Source organism: Empidonax traillii, unplaced genomic scaffold, assembly GCF_003031625.1.
Source record: "Empidonax traillii isolate 1590-97213 ecotype Southwest subspecies unplaced genomic scaffold, ASM303162v1 scaffold95:size1152806, whole genome shotgun sequence".
Lineage (NCBI taxonomy): Eukaryota > Metazoa > Chordata > Aves > Passeriformes > Tyrannidae > Empidonax > Empidonax traillii.
In genome coordinates, this window is record NW_020955288.1 from 1,020,485 (window position 1) to 1,037,859 (window position 17,375).

Here is a 17,375-nt window from a genome sequence, read left to right on the forward strand (position 1 = left end):
AGGGAAAAAAAAGAAAAAAACCAAGTAAAACAACCAAACAATACCCCTATACCCACCAATAATCCCCTTCAAGAACAAAACCGATAAAACCGGCAAAAAAGAAAATCAAATAGTTCAATTTTTAGCACTCTTTGGTGCAGTTCCAGCCACAGTCAGCAGGGGGCGCCGTCGCGTCACTGGAGATGTAAAAACTTGCAATGTCTTATACCGTTCACCAGGTGGTGCTGTTGAGTTATCAAAAGTGCAGAACTTGTAATGTTCTATAGTAGTCACCAGGTGGCGCTGTTGGATCACTAGAGGAGTGGAACTTGCAATGTCCAGCGCTCGTCACCGGGCGGCGCTGTGGGATCCCTGGTCTCCGCCGGGTGGCAAGGGAGGAGGGGGAAGGGGAAGGGAAACAGAAAGTTCTCCCAATGGAAGAAAAAAAACTCACGACTCGGTGAAGGTCCCGCGGTGAAAAAAAAGAACCAAGACTGCAATCAGCCGGCAGCTCTGCAGAGAGCTCCCACAGGGAAAAAAAAGACAAAGGAGAAACCAGGCAGTCTCTCCTCTCTGCTGCAGTCTTCCCTCCTGCTCCCGAGCTGAACTCCCACAACCTCGCCTTCTTCCTAACTCCTCCCCCTTCGTTGCCAGGAGACTAATTTTTGGTCGTTAGGACCCAGGCCGACTCTTTTGTTCACTTGATTGCTCTTGAACAGCATTCATGGGGGGGGGGGGAGGGGAAGAAGGGGAAAGGAAAGGCAAAATTCCTTTCTAAAATCAGAACTATGACAATTTTTCTGTTTCCTTTCTCTTTCCTTGTACTTTTCTTCCTTTCCAGTCCTGCATCTTCTCTCACTCAGTGGGTTTTTTGATTCTTCTTTCTTATTTTCATTCTGCTCCCACTTTCTACAATCTCTATCTGTCTTGGCAGCTGGCCACACACTGCTTGAGAAAATATTTTCCCAAAGACTGTTCATATCCACCATGTCAGAGAAAACATTTTCATGGATAGAAGAGCTATTATCTTAATAGGAAAAAAAGACATGATAGCAACATTTCATTACTCATCCAAGAATTCTCAAAAGAAAAAAATGCTAATACAAATAATAGCTGTTTGCCATGTCTGGATCAAACTATCAAGTATTAAAAATAAAACTCAGTTTAATAATTGGAAATGCTTCTCCAAGATCCAACCACAACTCAATTCGTATGAACAAGGATTATAGGATTATAGGAATTAAAAGAGATGAGATTACATCACCAAAGGGCATCTCAACATGAAAAAATAATAAGATGTTTTTTAATGTAGTGGAGAAGGGCCAAAATTTCAAACTAGAAATAACAGTGAGAATGTTCAACTAGAAAAATTAATTTCTGGGGAAAATGATGAAATGCTTTAGATGTTGAGCTTCTCCAGACTACAATCCAAAAGTCTTCCAGGATTTAAGGTCAACTGAAGGGTAAGGCAGCCATGCGCTCTGATATACACAAAGTCAAAGCAGATGATCTAATGGTGTATTTTGGGCTTAATATCTATGAAAACAAATTCCATAGTAAGCAAACAAACACCCAACAAACTTTGCATGTCTCTTCTCTTCAGCCTGGAAAGTATATTCCACAGAGGTTTGTAACTATCACACAAATAAAAGAAAGAAACCCTTCAGTGAGGTCTTTACTCAGAACAGATCTTTGCAAGTAAAAATGCCTTTCTTGGTTTCTTAAAATAAGAATTACAAAAAGGTAGGAGACTGGAAATTGCACTGGAGGGAGTAAAAGGCACATAAAACCCCCTACAAAACCTTCAAACCAAAATACTTATTCCAAAGATGGTTAGAGAAAACTTTACTTCATAGTAGACCCTGACACAAGGTAAATGTAAGGACAGTAATACTAATAGAAGTAGAGCATATCCCTTTCCAGCTGAAATATGTCTGTTGTTAAAAAATGCTTATTCTGCTTACTTTAGTTGCTTTTAATTTCCACTCGTACTGATTTCTTTCATTTTCCAGTTCTTCCACTTTAATTTTGAGGTGCCTAAGTTCCTGTAGCAAACCCTGCAAAGGAAGAACAGCAGCTAAAATTGAGATTTCTCTGGCAGATATTAATTCTTCATAGTCCTGAATTAAAGATCATGCATGAAACACACAGTAACATATGCTGAACCACGACACGAAAAACTGTGACCAGTCTAAGAAGTTGTCCCTTACATGTCCCTTCTCCCTTTTCTTTATATCTTACTGTTCATTCTGAAGGACAATATTATTAAATCCTTAATGGAGCTCTGACAAAACAAAAAGTCTTTAAATGAACTAAGGAAAAGAAAAATTTGGAGGCAACCCAACTTCGGAATTCCTGTGTAGTATATACATTAAACAAACACATTAATATCTTGGATTACATTAAAATTTATTTTGAATGACTCCCAGATTTGACTCTCAGATTATTTCTCCAATCTGCAGCTTGTCCTGTAGTCTAATATTCCGTTCAGCAGTTTTGCACAGAGGCAAGCTCAGAAACAACAGCACTATTTTCAAAACAGGCATCATACCCAAAATAGTTATTTTTGTAATAAAAACCCACAAGAGAAATTACTGAAAAGCTCCCTCACAATATAAGGACATTACTTATGAGTTCTGGTGATTCAAATTTGAAACAACTAAATTTTAAAGGCAACTAAAGCAATCTGATTTAAAAACAAATATTAAAATGGTCTTTCTCAGGCATAACAGTATCATTTTACCTTCAGTGAATTTAAGCAGTAACTGCTAATGTCAGGGATTTAAAAAAAAAAGGTGTTGGATTTTCTGTTTTTAAAATACAAGCAGATTATTTTTACTATGGTTCTTTTAATTCACTTTGACATTATCATTAGAAAAAGAAAGGATACATGTCAGATAGTCTGAGCTGAAGCTCTTTTATACCTGTGTTAAGCGTTTAAGATATTCAGGATTCAATAATCTGTGTTCAGAGGACTGGTTAGGGCGCACCATCAAGCGCAGCTGGGGTGACATCATCATAAGGAAAAGTAGCAAACTATCAAACCATGCTGGCATGCTGCACATCAGACAAATCTCAACCCAAAAGTCCAAAAAAAACTCCAAACCACACAAACATTACAGACTTACAAGTAAAACAGAAACTAAAAAAAAACCTGAAAGGGGTGATTGAGTCTTACAGGTATCTGTGTTTTAGAAGATCATTGGTGACCAAATTTGTCTCAGTAATCAGGGGTGGGATTTTTTTCTGGTAATTTTTATGACACTCTCACTCTTTGCTAAAGAAAGTCGCAAAGATTAATGCCAAACATTCACAACATAGCTCTCTGGTTAGTGGGATTTAGTTTGTGCAGGAGAAGAGAAGAGGCAATACACAGGCTTCTGCCAAGGGGTACTTCTCGTACATCACACCGAGAACAATTCTTCTGGCTCAGAGTCTCTACTGATCTTGGGCCAGATTGAGGACCATTAGGTGTCAAGTCTGGTTTCCTATCTTGAGACTTTCTTTCTTGGATTCTACTATTAATTTCCAGCTGCAGTCTACACATCTGCTCCTGTAGGTCACTGATCAGGTTCACTACTGACTGAAAACATGGGAGGAAAGGGAAAAACAAAAAGACACAAAAAAAAGACAGGTGAGAAAGAATATTATCCAAAGAAGACATCTTTGTAGTTGCAGCCCAAGAAATACATGAAGCACAGCAAAAGCAAACCAGAAAAAGACACATAATGTGTTTCCCTTGTGATAAAGCATATGCAAAAGAGTATAAAACCGGAATATTGCACAAAGCTATAGTTTAAATGGAACAGAATCTACATTCCAGACAATTTCATGATTCTGATTCTGAAGTTAAGATCAGAATTTGGTTCCTCATTTTTGGAAGCTTTTACAGTCACATGAAGTCAAATAAAGGAAAATTTGGAACATGTTTTAATATGCTGGCTCAGAGGTACACTTTTGCTGAAATGGGATTTGATTACATTCATTTTCACTGCCAAATCATCCAACTAGGAAGAAACTGCAACATGCTCAGTTGGGGCCATAACCTATTTTTCACAATTCATACACAGAATTTACTAGTAAAGTAATTATGTTTCCATGTCTAGCATGGGGCAGAAAAATAACTCCATTCCCTCTCCTGCTATCTGGGTTGGATCTTGACATAAGAAGGAGTTAAGAAACATAGTTAGGAGAAGTCAAAGGATACCACAGAAGAAAAAGTAATTACTTTAAAATGTGTCAATTTGCTAGTCAGCTTCTTGGATTTGTGTGTATCAATGATACACACAAAAAACCAGCCAGCTCAGAAAGCAAACCAAAGTCAAGTATTAAAATCTATATCACATTGCACCTAAATCCCCAAACTCTGTAGCAAATATAGCTGGGTATTTTCTCAGGTATTACAAGTTGGGAGTACCTTTCTCTTGGCTTTCATGTACATTTAATAACATATGTTTTATGATTTTTTAGTCTTCTCAAGTGGACTAAATTTGATGAGCTTAATCCATCTCCCAAAAGAGTGAAAAAGATTTTAGTGGACAGACCAACAGATAAAATGGCAGACTTTTTTTTTTTTTTTTTTAATTTTTTTCATTACAATGCAAACCAGTCATTCTGTAACCTCAGCTCTCTGGTGAATCAAGTCTCAAATCTAGGGAACAGCTATTGCATGGACAGGACACTATTCTGACCAGGCAGGTATTAACACAACCAATCTCACACTACATCAGCATCTGCAGCCAACTTTAAACATTCACAAAGATGTACAAAACGTATGTACAAAGTTAGGTATGAGAACTTCACACGTTTAAGTACTTTTCTAAGGGCACTGTGCTCAAGATGAAATTCAGAAGAACAGTTACATATATTTCACTCTATACAAATTATTGTCAATTGGGATCACAATGTCTGATGCTAATCCTCTGTCATCCAACATCCATTTAAGTCACATAAATGAGGAGTAGTTCCATAAATAATCAAAAAATGTAGGAAGAATACTGGTCCCTAGCAGATCAACTCTGCAATATCCAGTCTTTTATAGGCTGGCATGTTTTGCCAGGGCTGCACATGTTAAGGACAGCTCCCCAAGGTGAAAACATACCATTCATTCAATGGACACAAGAGCCATTTTACAGCAACATAGTAAGACACTAAGAGAACATGCTTCCAGTTATCCTCTACACTACTAGCTGTCTGTACAATTCAGATGCTATCCACAACATCTTCCATACTTGGATTTTGTTTCTATTTTTTTTTTTTTACCATCATCTCCACAATCAGGTACCTCACTGAGCAGTACTAGCTGGGGATTGGAATTGTCAGGACACACATCCAACTCCTTTGCTTTCTTTTAAGCACCAAGGGTTAGTCTGTGCTCGTCTTTGACACAAACACTGTTAACGCACACGAAGCTCTGTTCCTGTTCAAACAGGATGCACAGACTTTTGAGCACAAACTGAAAGCTGCTCCAGCTGTGGCAACATGGGGGAGTTCAGAAGTCCTTCTGCTGTCGACTTGCAATTCTTTTCTTTTGCCTCACATTAAAAATGGGTATGGGAAACACTCTGTGTCCACACAGACTTTCCTCAGGGCAAACTTGACAGTACAGACGAACTCCAGCTGCATTACGTACCTTTACAGTTCTTTCTATTTTCAAGGAAGGACAGGCTCCTCATTTTTGAGATTCTTTCACAGCATAAACATTTATTAACACTAACATACGACATCTTGATTCAGATGAGACAAAACACCAAACTCCCCCGTCAGAGTCAGTGGCTCACTGACTTAAGTTTCTTTGGAACTGCAAGTAAGTTTGCACTAGACATTTAAATCAGAAGTTACAAGAGCCACAAAATACTTGCCAACAGTTTCTAGACAAAACCACAGCACTCATCCCATGCTAAAAAAGAAAGCAGTAGGACAGAAGAAGGGCTGTGAGGCAAGTTGAAATGGGCAATTGCTACTGCAGTCTCTGGACAGTGACACAAAGTCTCTTTTGTCCACACTTAGAGCAGGGATCTGGGCTGCCATTAATCATTTGATAATGCCCCTCACTCATACCTTGCTACATTAAGAAAACCCTACATTTTCAAAATTTCTGAAGTTTCTCAGGTAAGAGGAAAGCTGCACAAACCCCTCAGGTGAGACTTCAGAAACCTTCAAAGCATTACTGCGGAAAAAGTAGAACAGCAAAGCCAAGACAAAGTAGAACAGCAAAGCCAAGAGTGAGACAGTCCATTTACAAGCAGCTATTCCCCTGGCCTCTGTGTAATATATATAAATAAATGGCACTTTAAATTTAGTATGTGCTTTTGGAGAACCAGAGACAAGTGGCATTCAGTGTGAAATCAATACCTTTGAAAGGAGGTTAGAGATGCTTGATAAACTCTTTGTTGCTAACTAAAACCCAACCCAAATGACAGCTGCACAAGATGAAGTGAAATGAATCTGACACATTAAAACTTGCTCATACTTAGAAGGATACCTTAATTTGCTTTGTTTCCTCCCAACACAACCAGAAAAATAATTCTATAGATAAAGCCTATGTGACTGGAAACAGGTGCTGTGAAATAAGCCAACACAAAATTAGAATATAGAGCAAACACAGTTTAGCTGAGTTATTCTGCAATGCCACATTTAATTTTAAACTTCTGAAAACCTATTATTATATTTAGAAATAGCATGGTCAGCCATGAAATATAATTAACAGGCCATTTAAAATGGTTTAATTACTGGATACCTTTGTAACACATGCATCTACGTGAAAAAAATGATAGGAGTAAATCCATCAAATCACTATTCTGATCATGTTTGTCAATCCTAAACTCAGTTTTGGAAGCAGCAACTGGCCAGCTGCAGTCCATGAGAAAGGGTTTTGCTCTACCAACCACAGCTTTGCTCCACTCATATAAAAAAAACTAACTGCAATTTCATTTGAAGCATTACACACTGTAAGAGCATGTTGCAGTGGCCATGATGTGCAGAGATACAGTTACAGCAAGATTAATTTCATTTGATCACATGTCAGTTTCGAAAACTGTCTCACTCTGAAGCAATGAGGTGATCAGAACACACCTGTGTGTGCACGAACAAGAGCAAACCACAGGTAGACTGTTTGTGCATGTCAAAGTGGTATACTCACTAGAAAGAGGAGGCAAGAAGTTTAGGAGAACAAAGTATTACCAAATTTAAGCAGCTATAGTCTAATAAAGAAAACTTATTACGAAATTTCATTCTGATGTTTGAAATTGTGTCTGTATTGAAAAATAAGTATAATTTACAGGAAATGAAGCTGAAATAGCGGTAAAGCATTAGAATTGAAATAAGCATCCTATTTGGAAAAAACCCTGTTTGCCTTGATAAATTGGATTAATGCTTATTCAGGATGATCTGAAATAATGATACAAATATCTCAACAAGCAAACCAAAATTGCTGTTTATTTCCCACAGCTTTGCCTACGACACCCATTCTCCTTGCTTTGCACACACACATTTTTGACTTTCAACAGGCCAGAAATCTAATCACATCGTGAGGTAGTTAATAATTCAACACGTACTTAACACAACGATTCTCATCTTTTCCATCAGATTAGAATGCTTTTCCATCTCAGCAGGAACTTGCCCTATCACTTAGCAATAGAACAAAGGCTTCCAGGCCAATAAAGCTCAACTTTTCCATCAAGGGGGCACACACACCTTGCTGCAGTGGCAGAAGAATTTCATAGGTCACCCTCATCACAGGACCAGACCTACAGGCTACTCAAAAGTCCTGTCAATAAAAATGCACCCAAAAGCTTTGCTGCTTTCCAGGAGTCAGGCTGACTGTGCATGTCCTGCAATTATTTAGGCATCATCATCCCGGTATTCCACATGTCATGAGAAGAGCTGAATGCCTCTCTAGAGGGCAGCTGCTGGGAGCAGGCTCCCATCTGCAGCAATTACGAGCTGCTCAGACCTGTTCAGATTTTCAGGTACTATGAAAGTGCTCAGACCTTCTGTACACAAGGCACTGACAATTATGCATGAAAGAGCATGAGAAGGGCCACAGACGGGAAAAGCAGCAGCTGGTTCCTCTCTGGCTTGCAAGCTCTGCCAGAAATTCCTCTCTTTAAGTTATCTTTTGATCTCTAAAGAAAACTTCAGAGAATAAATTAAGTGGGAAAACAAACACACCCCAAATGTATTATGTTGGTGCAGGTAAATTACCAATGCACAGTTATCAAATATTCCACTAGCAACATTATGGAGAACAAACAGTCTGCCTGGATTTCAAATTCTCCCAAGTCAATATGGAACAAAGTTTTTGGTTTTTTTTCAGTCAGCAATGTAATCCCTCTTTTCCAGGTAATCCTCTCCTGCTAGTTGGTCCCATTACAGGACCACTGAGTCAGGCAACACATGGTAATTTGTATGAATTACTCTCTTCCACTATGGCTTTCTTTCCCAGCTCCCACCTGCTACTCACTACCATGAAATGGCTGTTGTTCAGAGGATGTTCATTCAGTATGTCTCATACTGTCTTTCTTAACCAACACAGCAAAAAGCAAAACTCCTTTGATGTCCAGAACTCTCCACAACTGAAGGGAATTGTCTCCAGTCCGTGACTTTTTTTTTTTTTTTTTTCCATTATTTATCATGTTACCACAAGGGAAAACACTCATCTGAGGCAAATGCCCTGTCCCATGTCTTTCCCTCCCAAGTGCCACAAATGCATTAAAATATGCAAGTTTGATCATCTCAGTGCCTGTAGCACCACTGATACTGTTGAGCTGACAGCCTTTTCTGCCACATAAACAAGGAAAGAGCTCTGGTAGGAATGCCAGGCCAGCTCCTGTGGAAAGGAAAGGGTTAAGTGAACATCAACTGCAATATATGCTTCTGGAAGGGACTCTGTCTTGATTAAAGCCAAACAGCAAACTCTGAAGTATAATGAGAGAGGGGGAAAGAAACCACATCCCAGAACTGCATGATCACACTCCTCACTCAATTCATAGGATCAATGATACAGGCTGTGCTGTAAGCATGGAAAATCCTATGACATGCTGACTAGCTCAAAAGCTCAGTTGTGTGACATCATATCATAGACGTGTGACAGAAAAAAAATTAAAATAAGCTAAGGAAAAAACCAAAACTCACCTCAGCTTTGTTCTGTTTCTCTTCATATTCACTCTGTTCCTTTTCCATACCAACCAGCTTAATCTTCAGGTCTGAAACTTCAGCCATTAGATCTAATTTCTGTGTCTCCAGCGATGTGCGACTCAGCAATTCCTGAATGCAAAGCAGAGTATTTTCTCCAGTTATTTATCTGAACACTGGCAGACTACAATGTAATTTATTGGCAGGCCCCCACTGAAGTCCCTACCCCACAGCTGAACTGTGTGTTTCTCAAGTGCTCCAGTTATTTTCATCTAAATGTTCTTCTGTGTTAAGCACTAACCACTGTGCCCCACTCCTTATTTCAAGAAAATGTGTGGCAAAGTTAATCCCCGGACAAGACATGAAATCGAGAACAATACTAAGGCTGAACAAACACAAACCTACATAATGACACATTACAAAATAGTTGGCGTCTTCCTAAAATACCCATCAGACAAAGCTATATTTTAGTATTACATTGTAGACCTTGTCATTTGTTATTCAATAAAGGATATCTTACAGAATGAGAACCCTAACAAAAATACCGAATTAACAAAGACAAGCAATGCTTCTGCAGTCACACCAATAGTACTTGAAAGCTTACACCATGTAGTACTTGGTAACTTTTGAAGGCTACCCACTGTGGAGGGAAAAGCAGTGAATGAAACTGGTATGTCCTGACTGGAACTAAAAGGGAATCTCTAAACTGAGTAACAGTGAAAAGGAGAAACAACTGGCCTTGACTTTTGCTTTCGTGCCCTAGGCTCGTTTTTCAGATTGCAGAGGAGACATACTTTGGATGGAGTCATCTCACTGTGTTTGGAAATCATTCAATATTCACACCTTCATTGCATCTTTCAATTTTCAAGAAAGCCAATGCCAAAAATCATCCAAAACAAACTGTTTATTGTATATATAAAAAATGCTCATGTTGGTCTCTAAAAACTCCAATCCTGGAGTTTAAGCCTTACTGAAAAATTGATATCTAAACTTTCCAAGTGCCTAATTAATTTTTTAAAAAGGATGTTGGTTTCTAAATGGTTACAAATGTTTATAGTAATTCATAAACCACATTAAGTGTTTTGATCATATGAAACACAATGAGGAATCACAGCTGATTCTGCTTTGAATTACAAGGAAGTGACTTAACTGAAGGTGCCATGGTTAATCTGGGTCTATGCTGATGTTACTGAATGTTTAGAAATCGCCTTGTCCATCACCCTTTTCTCACCTCTTTCTCTCCCACAAACTGTACAGTGTGTTGCAGACCGTGGCTTGGAGCCAAGGAAGCCACAAAGGTTATTTTAAAAATTAAATAGCTAAGGTTTATTTTGCACCCCAATCTTCCTTCCATGTGAATTGGTCTAGTCTGGTGGGAAATACTGCCCAAATTAAAAATAGTACTAAACCTGCATCGGCATTGCAACACTGATTATCCAAGTCACCACTACTCCCAGTGCCATGCCCATTCCTGCTGACATTAGCAATGATATTTGTGTATGGATAGGGAAATAAACAAAAATGTAGCCTCATGGTTTGTTTGTTTTTTTCCCTTCTCTGAATGAAATCAAGCAGTAATCAGCAAAGGATATTGTGCCGACTTTCATTATTATTATTATTATTGAGAAACTGTAAGAGGCAGTCACCTAATGAAATCACCTTTCTAAAAAGGTGATTGCAAATTGCAATTATAATTACAAATAACTCCTCTATCTTCCAGAAAAACACCAACTTGCATGAATTTCAGAGGCACATTTCAGTCCAGACTGGAACAGGCTCTGTACAGCTGTTGACATAGCAGACTATTGCAGGTTAAATGAGAATTTTGATATGAAATAAGGCCACTGAACATCAGAAAGGGTAGCAGGATGAGGAAGCTCTGGCCCTGTGGACAGACTCTATTCAGTGCTGAACTAAAACAACACTTAGAATTTGTTTTGGACACTGACAGGTTCCATGATATGAGAGAAAGATTCCTTAATAAGGCAAGGAGACACAGCATCCCTCTAGAGATTTTTAACAAAAGATCTATGCTTTGAATGTGCCATCTGGCATTACTCTTATTTTTTTGTATAGACTCCTAAATTACACTTAGTTATGCAATGGAGAGCAATACACACTCACTGCTCTCATTCCAAGTTCAGTAGCTCCATGTGAACACGAAGGCACCACCTGGTCTAAGAGAATGAAGGCAGCTGATTTCTCTTTTTTAATCAGCTCTAACAAAATTTTACTCTGAAGCCGGAGAATCCGATTCCCAGCTAGAGTAAACTGGCACAAAACTTGTGACTTAAAATAGACAAAACAGCTAACTATCCCTAGTTTGTTTTCAATGGAGCTACACTGATTTAAAACAGCTGACGATTTCTTTTGCATCTAGAGAATCTAACTTTTGCTTTAAAAGCAAGTGCCGTTTAAAGTAAATGTCCCCTCTTGAAATGGTACCATCTGGAAGCGATTATTTTCATCTTCAAGCAGATGCTCACAGTGAACAGCTCATTAAGAATGTGACCCATTTTGTTACAGAGAAATTATAGTGTATTTCAGTGGTATCATGCAACTTGAATTCGGCCAGAATAAATATGCAATTGTAAGAAAAGAAAACACAAATTTATGTTCTTGATTTTAAAGCAAAAAAGATAGTATAAGACAGGCAAAGTGGTAATTTGGGCTGTAGCAGCTTTGGGAGGATCTTAAAGAGCTGAAATACAGAACAGAAATAGAACATATCATAGGGAATCTTCTTTAGAAACAAGATACTTCTTTTTAGTTTTAATTTTAAAATGTACTATAAGTTTCATTTAATTTCTTAAAGTTCTTTATTTGAAACTAAACCTTTAATTTTAAAAATCAAGGGATAAAAGTTATTTTTAAGTAGAATAATTACAAAGATGAGTCATGCAGAAGCTACAATATGCATGTACCAGACAGATCAAGGAATAGCAAACCATTTCCAAATGCAAATGTATTTTTAAAATTCACACTATATACTTCTAAAATATTTAACCAACTTTTCCAATATTCCCAATGAAACTGAAGCACACGCTGTAATTCTCAGGTTCACATTTTATTGTCTTGGAAATACATAATTCTTATAAAACAGCTTATAAAATTTAACATGACAGAAAACAGTTTGAAAAGAGGATCCTACACTTTTCTAGGCTGTTAGCTGCAAGCACAGAAAATTCCAGCATATTTAGCTCTTCACAAAGCAGAAGAAACAATCATGCCATACACTGATCGAGAAACCATAAATAAGATTTTACTCAAGGTGGGGGGGGTGGGGGGGGGAGAGGGAAGAACCCCCAAAGATCCCATTTTGCACTTGTGCACCATACAGAATACAATATTAAAAAAATTCCTTACTTTTCACCCTTATTACAAGAGTTGAGACAGACAGACCAACCGACCTACCTGGTAAGCAACATCCAGGCAGAACCACCACTAATGAGGACTGCACTTCTCAAGTGCTGTGTGTCAGCTGTGGTAGAAATAAGATATTTGCTTAGCTGAAAACACAGCTGAGAGAAATGTACATGTGTAATCACCATGAAATGGTGCAAGTTTGTAGCAGTCAGTCAATTACAGCCCTCCAATTCATCATTTGCCCAATATATAGTTAAGCAAGGGAAAGGACAGAACTTCCCACTGCACTGCCAATTCGAATCTGCCTGACCAGCAGACTCTTGCCTACGTTAGCTTCAAAATAATAAAGCAGTGGAATGCTCACCTGTATAGATAAGCTGGACAACTTGAGAGAAACACTCTGAAAACGTTACAGCTCACACTAGAGCAGCACAGAGCACACTTCAAAATCTGAAACAGTAAGCCAGCTGCTGGCAAGAAGTTACTGCATGCTATAAACAAGTGCTGAAATTCATCTAAGATCAGATAACTCAGGCAACTGAAAGTTGAAGGAATGATCTTTGCCAGCCAGCAATGTTCCTGAGAAGCAAACAGATACACACCAGATTTATACCCAGCAACCAAGACAAGATTCTGGCTCTCCTGAGTATAAGACAACTGCAAAACCAGAGCAGGTACACGTGAAATGGCATTGGACTCAAGTTCCTACTCTCATACAGCTCCTCCCTGCATTCTTTTAATCCACTGTTTTTTAAAAGATCCTCCACTGTGCCCCACACAGGGCACTGTCTGCCACACCTTTCTCTGGCCCTTGCACTCAGGCAGAAGTGGGACATAAACTGACACAAGAAAAGAAATTCACTCCTGCTAGCATTCAAACATTTCAGTTTGTTTATTTTTTAAGGTAGAAAGAATCCTAAAACCAAGTGCTTTGTACATCGTGAGATAATTCACTGAAGACAAAACTGAGTTTACACAACACAACTATGCAACAAGAGTCCCTTGAATTGCATCTTGCAATTATGTGTCAGAAATTTGGAAGGCAGAAGGTCAGGGTCAAACCACATCTAGGATTTGGTACAGATCAGCTATAGGAAAGACACTGCCACACAGATCAGTATTTTCACTGGCAAAACAAACTTTTATCCTTTATGCCAGAGAGCTTCAATGGGAATTAGTATCTATTAAATAAATCAAATGCAGCTCTGGAATAGCAAAGAGGTAACTAAATAATCTTACGATAATTACCAAAAAATGCATGTAAAAGCACTGTGGAGGTGAAATCTGTGTATGGAGAAAATTCACTTTTCAAACTGACTTAACACAGCTGTCAAGCCTGACAGCATAGATTTCATAGCACTGATGTGTTTACATTAGGCATGACTGGTACTTTCTGCTATGGGGCAATTTAGCCAACTTTATAAAGCAAAATTTATTTCTGCTTTCCAATTCTATAGCAAGTTGACAGGAGATTCCCCCAAGGCTAATAATGTTCAATATCCTTTTTTCTCTTAGAAAAAATATATTTCTTTCTTAAATTGACTGGATGAAAGTTCTTAAGTGATGCCACAAAGAAACTTGGAATAAGACACATATACGTCATTGCTTCCTAAAATTGGCTGTAACTTTACATTTTAAAGCTGTTAATATACTAGAAATGGACTCTGTCACGACATAAACTCTTTTCATAGGATAATTCTAGGAAGTTGTTTTTTGTTTTTTTTTTTTTACATATTCATTACAATGTGCTAAGGGGAAATGCAGGTAACTATTCACACAGGCCAGCTTTTCCATATAATTTACACAATTAGTGGCAAGACAGAGACACCACTGGAAGGTAATTCAATGAGATCAAGCTTTTGTGTTGCTCCCAGTCATGTTCCAGAAAATTAATTTTCTCTTACCATTTACTATGAAGGATGACCTTGTTTCTTGGCCCAAACAAGAATTATATTTAAAAGAGGGATCTGAAGTTTTGCCATTGACTTGGAGTTTTCGAAAGATCTGCTTTGTTTTTGAAGAAAGAAAATGCAAACACCTTCAAGGTGAAAACTACTTTTCTTGATTACAGTCTGTAGTGGAAAAAGTATCCTTACAAAAGTAAACCGTTGAGTTTGACACCATAAGCATCATATGCCTGCATTATCTGTAACTGTGGCACACTAGGGCACCTCTGCCTCTCTTACACAGGATTCTCTTGCTTCTCAAACACTGCTGAGCCATACTTTCTTTGGCTGTGGTTCCATAAACTTTTAGGTCAAGCACTCGTCTCTCCACTGCCACACCTTGACCTTTTCAACTCACCTAGCAGAAAAAACATCCCCTTCCTTTTAAACTCCAAGTTAGTTTTCTCCCAGTACTGAGGAAAAAGTTTGGTGAGCACACCAGTATCAAATCAGTTGCAGAGGCACACGGTCAGGAAGAGGGAAAAGAATGAAAGAAGAATGAGATCTCCTTTTTGTTGCAGCAACCTTTAGATTGGCTCAGCTTATCTGCTTAAAGTTCAGATTTGACTAAGGGATGTTGCACCATCCTCTTAGATCAATGAAGAATCACGATTTTCTTCAAAGCAGCAGCAGTATCTGTTGCTACTATTCCACATTCAAGATGCCCACCCAAAATGCTGAACAGCCATTTTATGTTATTTGTATAAATTCTGTTTTAGCTGCTGTCTCAGAAGTGGTTCCATGATCACTTTGTAGCAGGGTTCAAAACAACTGTGCATAAATCATAAGCCAGAAGGATTTAGCCAGTAACCCCACCCTGACAAAGAGAACAAGTCTCTGCTAGCATAGATTCAGCAAAAAATATTTTTCAGGATAGCACTGCATAACCCTTCTGTTGTGGAACTGCCATGTATCATCATTAAATTATATTAAAGTTTATGAATTTTGTTTTTATTGCAGCATTTTGGGCACAGAACTAATTAAGAGTCACTTTTCTTACAGTTCCCAAAATTAAAAAGACAGGACTTATCCTGAACTCAGGTATATTAAGTAAATAATATGCTTATCCATACTGCAGTTAGTTTAGTTCTACTAATACACATAGAAGACTTTTCAAGCTGGGGCAATTATCTTTATTGCTCCATTTTCCATTTAGAAGAAACAGTTAACTTAAGTTCACAAAGACAAAAATGGGTAGAATTCAATATATTTTAAATAAAAAAGCAGAACCATGAAATAAAACTGAATTTACAAACCCCTCAGGAAGGTAATAGAAGTCATTCTGAAAAGCAGGACATTTTCTCACTGCTGGCTGAGAAAATCTGAACCCAACTCTCCCCCAAATCCATCTGTTGAAGCCCCTGAGGCCACATACTCATTCTACTTTTGACAAATGGTCTGCAGGAAGGTCTACTGGCCACATATCTTACATGAATGTCATAATCACGACACAGTTAGATCATTCTCTTCTCTCTAAATCTTAACTTACTCCCTGTAGAGGGTAATCTTTTCAACAAGATGAACTGAGAAAAGAACCTTCAAAATAAATTATAATAAATAGGACCCTCTGCTGAGCCCTAATAAATGTAGAACTTGTCTGACTGTTGAGATGTTGAGAAACCTAACCTGGGTTTCCCATAACCCACTCTCTACTGGGAGATATAATCTGTGTGAGAAACAACAACTACAGCCATTCAGAGTTATCTCAAAATTTAGATTTAAGGTTTATGTTAAACATATCTGGAGATTCTCTGACTTATTTAGCTTTAGTACAGTCCTTTGTAGATTATCCCCTTAGGATCAGCTTTGTAAGCAGTTTATGCACATGCATAATGCCAGATGAGTAGATGCAAATGTTTTCACTGAAACAACAAAGTATGTTCAGCATTATATTCTATTTTCAGATGCTTCAGTTTTATGTTAAATAAGGCATTAAATTCACAGTTTCCTCAGAAGACTATCAGGGAAAAAAAAACCCTGAAGTCAGAGGAACAATAAACAGCTTTAGCAGAAGTCACAGAACAACTATCTAGTTTTTAAATTGAAACAGGAAGCTTCTGCATTCTATTGTGAATGCCTTCCTGAAGTCTGAAAACAGATTTTCATAACTCAAATAATTACTGATCTTTGAATTTCACTTCAGATTTCACTGGAAAACTAAATGCACTCACCATTTGCATTTTTATAAATGTCCCCTCAGAATAAAACCGTTTTCCAGTCAGAAGTATTTTGGGCTGCAAAAGTTGTGCGAGATGAAAGGGTTTTTTTTCCCAAGAAGCTTTGAGAGTTGTAATTTCAAAGGTTTAGGATACAAGTTTATCTTATAGAAACTGCTGCTGTTTATACACACATATGTACAACGATCTTCATAATAATTTCAAGCTTTGATCAGTTCTTAGAAAGACTTGTGTATTTCACATAACATAGTAAATTTTTAATAAAAATCTGGTGTGGGAAGAACTAAGTTTATCAAGAACAGTATCTATTCTGGAAATTTCTGGCATAGATTTTGAAGGTCATTTACAGTTTCAGATCTATTTTTTTATCTATATACTGTATTAACAGAAGATCTGCATCTCTAAAAACGTGAAAGTTCTTTCACATCAAACAGACCTGCAAGCTCAGTAGTTACATATGAAATTAAACATATTTAACTTATCATTTGTTCTGCTCCCTCAACATAGAACATCAAAGAGTCTGAAAGTGTCAATTGAAATAAAGAGAAATTTTCTTATATTTTCTTAATTTTCTTATATCAAAATAAGGAGAAAGCTCTTAAGCAAAAATGGTTATAGAACAGAATTTGTTAGAGTAATTCATTTCAACTTGCTACTTGTTCAACTTCAGAGTCATAGGAAAACAGTAGACATTTAAATTAAACTTCATCATTCCATAACTCCTACACATATTAGATACATTTAACCTGTCTAACCAGTTACTCAGCCATGT

At 37.7% G+C, this 17,375-nt stretch overlaps 1 protein-coding gene across 1 annotated transcript in view; it reads right to left on the minus strand.

The window, feature by feature from the left end:
* Positions 1–17,375, minus strand: part of PPFIBP2 (PPFIA binding protein 2) — a 101,355-nt gene that overhangs the window by 26,426 nt on the left and 57,554 nt on the right. Inside the window, exons 6-8 of the mRNA XM_027881815.1 lie at positions 9,115–9,246; positions 3,383–3,562; positions 1,944–2,036 (exon numbers count right to left, since the gene is read on the minus strand). Of these exons, the coding sequence (XP_027737616.1) occupies positions 1,944–2,036; positions 3,383–3,562; positions 9,115–9,246 (405 nt within the window). The remainder of the gene's footprint in view (positions 1–1,943; positions 2,037–3,382; positions 3,563–9,114; positions 9,247–17,375) is intronic.